Raw genomic sequence first — 8,329 nt, forward strand, 5'->3', positions numbered from 1 at the left:
CAGTATTAGGCAGATTCACAATGCCTATGTGCATGTGCATGTGCCTAAAGGCAGAGTAATGGAGTCTTACTGAATGAGCACTCCTAGTATAGATGCATATTTAATCATAATATTAGCTAAATAGCTATCATACCTGCTGAAGATAAAAACTGCTTACATTTGAGAAAACCACATGTTTAGCTCATGCTACTACAGCTGTAAAGACAATATAGACATGGACTTATATTTAACATTTCCTTTTTTGGCAGGATGGGTTGGGAACAGGTTGTATTAATGCAACTGGACATCCTTCTACAGAAGGACAAGAAAATGCTGAAAACTTTCCAAGGACACCCGAGCCAAGTGGAACTTCAAATACTCTTAATAGTCCTGGAGTAGAAACTACATTTGACTTGTAAGACTTTTTAGTTCAGATAATGTTAAATAATTTTGCCCTTCTCCAGCATTCTCATGATTAGCACTCTACAGTACCAAGCTCAGACTTGTGCTATTTTTGTTGTAACTAAAATGTTTTCTTTTCCCCCCCATTGCTTCTTAATCTCTTCATTTCATATACCAGACTTGAGACAGAAAGCGAAGGATCAACATCCAAGTCTCCTGATTTTTCTTTTCTTACTGGTTTTACTGGAAAGTTGCCTGGATTTAATTTCTTTGATTCTTCTACATTTGGAACTGAAATTTTACCCGAACACCAGGTAATTAATATTAAATTATCAATATTCAGAGTTGTGTGAAAGAATATATGGTGAGGCTGACCAGCAATGAAACACAGTGCAGTGATTAAGAGAACCAGACTACAGTTGGTAAGATGTGGTTTCAGATCTCCACTTAAATAACCATAAACCTCAGTGATGTTGAAAATAAAAGAGAACTATGTACATCAGTCTGAGCCATTTGGAAGACAAACAGAATATAGATATAATAAAATAGGAACATGTGCTTTGCATATGCTACAAAGCTAATTTTGCACTTAAAACTGACCTGATAGGTATATCATTCAGGTGATCATACTTTAGTAGTGAATTCTGAAATGCAAAGTGGAAAATCTCTTTCTGGGTACTGATGTAAGCTTTGTAGATGGTAATAAAACATGATTCATGGGAAGGGAGATGAAACACAATTGTCACAACCATTTTGGATGTCCACTTATTTATAAAGTGTCTGACATTAATGGCCTGTCTCTAGAAGCTACATCCACCAAAGGACTTTATAACACAAAGTCCACTGTTTTAATCCTGCAATAGTTATGGATCTAGCACTTGTGTTTACTCAACAACCTCTATAAATACTTGTTCCACTTGGAAACAGATTATTACTTTCCACTTATTTCCTTTCCAAAGTGTCTCCCATAAACAAGAATATATCTGAGATCAGCTTTGTATTGTTATTAATATGTTGTTCACCGCCCTGATCGTTGGAAGGGCGGTATACAAATAAAATCTTTATTATTATTATTTTATTTATTAAGACCAAGATAGACTTGACATGTAATTGTATGCCTCTTTCATCTGATGGTTTTGGGGTCCTTTCAGTTAAAGGTAGTCCTGGAAATGGAGGTTGAGTTTGCAAAGGGTGCAGAACACTTCCCCATGTAGGTTGATTTGTCTAAAAATGATCTGCAAAATCTACTTCACATAAGAGGAATAGATTCCCATGTCACATCTGATTTGGAATCTGAAATAGGGATATGTCACGTAGCAAACTTAGGACAAATTACATTCTCCGTCATATTTAATATGATCACTCCTACAACTAATCTAAAATCCATGTGCTGTAGTCATTCTTTTATATTTTTGATATGACAAATCTGTCTGTGATCAGAGATTTCTGTTTAAGTTGCATCATTCTCATATAAATGTGGTTTGACTGACATGTTTATCACAAGTATCAATTTTAGATTTGCCCAGCACTGCAAAGACTTATGCTAAAATTGCAGTTTCTGCTTATCATGAACAATTCAGATAAACTATGCATAAAAAGCACAATGGAATCTAGGCAGGAAAAAAGCCACTCACAAAAATCTGAAGTCAATTAGTGTGCATGTAGGACCAGTAGGGTAATTTCAGTTCCTCAGGCTGCAAAATCAAGTCAAGTACAAGAGCTAAGGGTCAGAGCAGATGGGCAGGAAAAAGCGAGTCAATCCTGCATTTTCCGAAAGCAGGTCAAACCCCTGCTGTTGTACAGCCCATGCCCAAGGCAGTTTAAACACCCATGGGCAGTCTACACAACATGCCATCAAGCCACACCACATGGTTGTTGTTTTTTGTCGCCTCCCTGCCATGCATGTTCACCATCACACACACACACTGCCTGTGACCTCCAATTCCTCCCACATCCCACCCAGAGGCCATCCCATTAGATGGCAACCTCTTTGATCGGCCATACAGTTGCACATGCAATGCACCACTGGTACACAGCATCAATGCATCTGTGTGCAGAGTGATACATTGGCAAAGGCAAAGTACAATCATGGAGTACAAAGTACAATACATGCCCCCTTCATACTGCTTCACCCCATGTCCCCCTGTTGGACTGTCTGGTTTATGCATGTTGTAATTACATCCCATTGGAGTTGTTGCACTTTCACTTTTTTGCTTTGCCACAGCCCTGCACTGGGTGTTTACATACAGGCACGAAGATGCACATTTTCTGCATTAAGTCAGAGTACCCCAGCTTCTTTTTGCTCCAGTTTTTAGCTCAGGAGCATGGCTTCATTCTGCTTTCTTCCCACTTTTGCCTTGTGCGTCGTCTAAACACCCCACCTTCAAAGTGGCTGAAGGTTGCTTTATTTTTCTTGTGGGGATCACCCCTATGTTGCAGTTTATTTTGTATGTTGGAAGGAGGGAGGGGAGGGCTCTTCCTCTTCAGGCCCAATGGCGTTGGGCCTGTCCTTTTGCTCCCCTCCAGGCCAGAAGGTGACAGTTGGAAGGAGGGAGGGGAGGGCTAGAATCCTGTTAGGGACTTATGTCTTTCTGAGTAAACTTACATCTACAGGAATTAAAACTGGGCAGTTCCATAATATCCATAAGCAATCAAGGATCGCTGTTATGTTACTATGTAGGGGAGCCAGCAAAGTGACCAATTAACATTAGGAATGATGTGCATTGGTCCTATTGTGCATTGGGATGCCTGCTAAGAAGTCCTGATGTGCTTCAAGACACTTTTGCTGGTGTCTCATTAAGCATCTTCATAATCCACTAAGAGAGCAGAGCAGGGGGTGGACTGGATGTTGTCTCTTCTAACACTATAATTCTGCATGTTTCTTAGTACCAATATCATGTAGCTAAGTACACATAAAGTTAAATAACATAGACCCTGATAGAGGATTCTGGCCACTATAACTGCAGTTGTAACACAACTTAATATTAACTCAGTTACAATTTGCTTTAAAGTATTTCAGAAATTAAATCCAAACAACACATACCAATAGGTCAGTGAACAATACCAAATACCAATGATAGCAATATTAATTGTACTACATAATTCACTTATTAAGTTCTTATTAAGAGACCTAAAAAACCCTCTCACATCAAGCTCATAGAAAAAGAGGAAACTTTAAAAACAAATCCATATGGCACTTCAGATAGACAATCTTCAAGCAATAGAATGAGACCAACCTCTCACCAGAGCCAAGAAAGAGTCTCTCTCATTCTCATGGCTACTCCTGGCTGATTTTAAGTAGTAAAGCATTAAGAGAAATAAGATAGAAAAAGCTTTTGTTTGGATACATTCTCATTAACAAAAATCATGAAAAATGCATCACAAACACTAGATAACACTTGATTTAATTAATGCCTTACTGGTAGAAAGGAGAGGGAAATATATAGAGAGCCAGACAGCACTAATAGCCAAAATCACAAGTTTTTTCATCTGGTATCAATTTTGAAATCTCAGTTTTACCATCTGACCCCCAACCCCTCTACTAATCTGCTGCTTTTTCTAGCACAAATGCTCAAATATTGGAAACTGATAACTGAAAAATTGCTGTTTTAAAGTGATCCATTTCCTGAGTTGCTGCTTAGTTTCTTGATTAATTCATTTGCTATAATGACTATTATGTTTCAGGTAGGTGAGAGCTGTTCTGCTGGACCTATAAATCCTACTTACCCATGCAAAAACATTGGTAAGCTTTTACAGTAAATAAGTTGTTTTACCAATAATTTCTATAAATTCAGAAATGTAACAAATGTTTAAAATGGGTCCCATCTGTCCCCATGTCAGTTCTAAGTGTTTTAAAGCTTAGTCTGCATCAGCACTGCAGAGTTAATACAGTTTGACCCTGCTTTAATTTACATGGCTCAGTGCTATGGGATCATGGGATCTGTAGTTTTGTGAGATGTTTAGTCAGATGTTTGGTACCACAACAAATTACAAGCTCCAGGATTCCATAAGATGTAGCCATGGCAGTTAAAGCAGTGTCAAACTGCATTAATTCTGTAGTGTGGCAGCAGCTGTAGTGGTTTTGAAGCTTCAGCAGTTCTAAAAAATCCATACACCACAATGTCACTTTCATGTGACTTTAACACCATTATTAATACAGTGTCTGCTAAAGTGTCCAGTGTATTGTCTTGTTTAGTGGAATCAGTTTCAGTTTTTGACAGATGAGAATGTGGGAAAGATGCCTGCATCTGTGTGACCTAGTCTAAACATTTGCATCAGCCAAGGCCATGTATATTTTGAACTTGTGCTTCTGTGCCATTATGGGCTGGATTAGAAGCTAATGATACACAAATATCTTATAGAAGGATAATTGTCAGGTCTAGAAATTGGGCTGTTTATTTGTTCTGGATGGGATTGAAAAGTTGTACTTTCTGAGAAGGTTCATTCTGGGATGCTAGGAAGAGCAATCTATCATGTTTGGGTTTATCCCCATGTGCCAACCCAAATATGGTGGATTGCTCCACCTGCCATCCTCAGACTGAGAAATTGTATTTATTGAGAAAATTCATTCTGGAATGTCAGGAGAAGTAATCCACTCCCTAGTTTGGTACTAACAGCAAAAATTAAAAGAGAGGTGGATCCAGAACGGATCCCCCGTGAATATGGAGGTCTGACTGTAATAGAAAAAGAATGTTGACTCCTGCTTGATCGGATTGATACATGATGATAAACCCAAATGTGGTGGATTGCTCCACCTGCCATCCCAAGAACAGACTCCCTCCAAACAAAAATGCTCATAGTTGGGGTGTGTCTGGATCCAGTCTTTGTCACTGACCTTAGTGGCCTGGAGAGTGCTCATTGCTTGCCTCAGTTGATGCAAAAACTCCAGCTATTCCTGGCTAGAGATAGCAATAGCATAGTCTCTGTGATTAATGCATCCATAACCTCATCACTGCAACACTGTAATGTACTACGTGAGCTGCCTTTTTTGTCTAGTGTAATAGTTACAGCTGGTACAGAAGATAACTATTAGGTGCTTGAATTTGCAGCTCAGGTATTCCTATGTTACAAGAACTGCATTGATAGCCTATATTAACTACTGAGCTATGTTCAAAGTTCAGCTGCCCTAAATACATAACAATAAAGAATTTGGCACCACAATACCTAACAGATGGGCTAGCCTTATAAACATCTAGCCCGCCTTTGCGATTTCACAGCCTATAGAATGTTGTCATGTAACATAATAAAATCGATCTTCTCAGTAGTGACATCTGACCTGCTTTCTGGAATATCCTCCCATGTGGACTTTGGGAGGAATAAGATATGGAAGTTTTATATGTCTTTTAAAATTTTACTTATTTATACAAGTTTCTCCCACCCCTTGAAAATTATATTTTAGTTAAGGTTTAAGTATTATATTATATACCTATCATAAATAAATATATACATTATTTCGTTCCCCCTTTATCCCCCCTTCAGCAATTATATGGGCCTTTGAAGTTGCAAACTTCCTTTGAACATCGCCAATCATTTATTTATTTTTAAAAATGTTCATTAAGCATAAAAGAGCAGTGAGGCAATCTCAAGACCAATGTTATATTTAGCTCAAACAATGCTATTTCTTTTTTTTTTTTTAATGCAACTCATGCTTAGTCACTCTGGATTGTTTTTGATATAAAGCCAAAAGTTAATTTAAAACATTATTCCCTTCAAGGAGATTTGTTTGGGAAAATGGGCAATGAAGATTCATTTGCATTTTCCTTTCCACCCTGCTCTTCTGCTCAAGCTTTTCAAGATGGAAAAGACGACTTCAGTTTTCCCTTTGTGTTTGAATCATCTGAGCCCTCATCTCTAAAAAGCTTTCAATCTTCCCCACAAAGCAAAAAGCCATTTTCATTTTTTTGAATAGATTCCTTCATTGGATTTAGAGTTCTAGTGCAGCTTGTCCTTATCAAATGAGTTTAGTTTACTATATAAATTAAAAGGAAAGAACCGAAGAAAAAGAATGGATAAAAGTTCCAAGTGGTGAAGTTTTTACATCTGGTTTCATCAATTTTATATGGCTTAATTTTAGAGTATAAATGCCATGGGTCCCATTTATTTAAATGTTTAATAAATTCTTTATTTGAGAGACATATATAGAATAATCTGCAAAGCTTAATTTGAAAATGTCCTCTTCCAAAAGTTTGGTACAACTTGTTAAGAATTCAATCGTCAGTCTCTGTAGCCCTCTTAGAAGGGGAGCAGTTCTCATAAATTTGTTGCAGTGTATTATGGCAACAGAATGTCTGTCATTTTAAATAGTTGTTTTCAATGTTTGCGAATAGTTTCCTGTAAAGCAATTTTAAATAAATATTTAACTTTATTAAACTATTCCTATTTTTTTCATAGGACCAAAATGATTTATTGAATGCTGTCCTGTTAATCCATTATTGTGTTGTTAGACTTACACCTGTGTAGATGTTTCCTATTTACATTTACGAATGTGGCACCTTTGCCGTGGTTGTAAATGTCCCTGTAACTCACCTTAAAAGTCAATAATCTATCCCAAATGATGGAGTTCTATGGCACTGGCAACAAGTGGGGTACTGTAGGATAACATGATCATCTCTCCCATCAGTAAGCCAGAATGGGAAGAGAAGAAGCAGGGTTGCATCTCTTCTGTTGCATCACTTCTGAGAGCACAACCATTGTTCATTGTTCACTGGCAGAAGTTAATCCTTCCTTAGTTTCTTTAGTGATTGACTCAGGTCCAAAACACACTGCAGAAATAATCCAGTTTGAGACCACTTTAACTGCCCTGGCTGGGGGCTAGGGAGTCCTGGGAATTGTAGTTTGTTATGGCACCAGAGCTCTCTGACAGAGAAAGCTAAATGTCTCACAAAACTATGGCAGGGTACAGACCGTCAGAAAGAGGCGCCAGGGAGGTGCCTCTCCTTGCTCCGCAACAGTGTCGCAGCAACCAAACTGTGCAACGCTGCTGTGCAGCAAGAAAGGAGCGCTTAGAAGCGGCTCCTTTTTGCGGCTCATTTGTGACGCTGCAAACCTCCAGAGGCGTCCGGATGGCGTCGTAGCTGCACAGCGCTGTGTGGACGCTGCGCAGCTGCGACATCATAGCTGTTCATGCCTTGTAGATGGCGCTGCGCAGCTGCGACGTCCTCGTCATGTGTGAGGGGTGAGGGGTGTCTGGAAGCGCCGCCCCTCGCACCTGATGAGGGCGCTCTATAGCGTCCATCTGTAGAGCGCCTATAGTTCCCAAAAAGGGCTCATCAAACCCAGCCCCACTACTCAATACCACTGAAACTTATTCTCCCAGTACTTCATTGTCAACAAGAAGAATGGGGGGCTGTGGCCCATCCTGGCCTGGTGGCGCAGTGGTTAAATGCTGCTACGGAAGCCACAAAGTTGTGAGTTCGATCCCAGGGCTCCAAGGTTGTCTCAGTCTTCCCTTCTTTTGTAGGTCAATAAAATGAGTCCCCAGCTTGTTGGGGGCAATTGTCTTACACAATGTTAGAGAGTGCTGTGTTCACTATTAAGTGGTATAGAAATGTAAATGTTATTGCTGTTCTTAACTTCCTTGCTCATTTTCTCACCTGAAAATGTGCCGAAATTGCCCTGGGATAGGCATTGCCCTATATATGTGCTCACTTGCGCAGTCCCTATTCAGTCTCTGTTGAGGTCAGACATTCTGCCTGTATCTCTCTCGACTCCTCGGTACATGCAGGCCACCTGAGATCCTAATGCAGCATGCTGAGCCAGGCTCACTTCACAGTGTCCCCCAAATGGAGCTCCATGCCTGACACTGGTACAGTTTTACCCTCTGTCAAACCCCTAAGTCACTATCAGCTACCACCTTTATACCATTAGTTCTTGAACGTGTGCATAAGTGAGTGTTCCTGCATGAATGACGATTTCTTTATTTCTAAATAAAAACTGTCTGGAGTGTGCA

The 8,329-nt window shown here is 39.5% G+C and overlaps 1 protein-coding gene across 1 annotated transcript in view; it reads left to right on the forward strand.

The window, feature by feature from the left end:
• The window catches only part of CUNH14orf39 (chromosome unknown C14orf39 homolog), a 40,701-nt gene extending 33,991 nt beyond the window's left edge, over positions 1–6,710 (forward strand). The window contains exons 15-18 of the mRNA XM_089522777.1: positions 249–394; positions 560–695; positions 4,066–4,123; positions 6,095–6,710. Coding sequence (XP_089378903.1) covers positions 249–394; positions 560–695; positions 4,066–4,123; positions 6,095–6,285 — 531 coding nt within the window. The 3' untranslated portion in view covers positions 6,286–6,710. The remainder of the gene's footprint in view (positions 1–248; positions 395–559; positions 696–4,065; positions 4,124–6,094) is intronic.
• Positions 6,711–8,329: the final 1,619 nt, after the last annotated feature.

Source organism: Sceloporus occidentalis, unplaced genomic scaffold (assembly GCF_023333645.1).
Source record: "Sceloporus occidentalis isolate IW3139 unplaced genomic scaffold, rSceOcc1.0.p SCAF_4, whole genome shotgun sequence".
NCBI classification, from domain to species: Eukaryota; Metazoa; Chordata; class Lepidosauria; order Squamata; family Phrynosomatidae; genus Sceloporus; species Sceloporus occidentalis.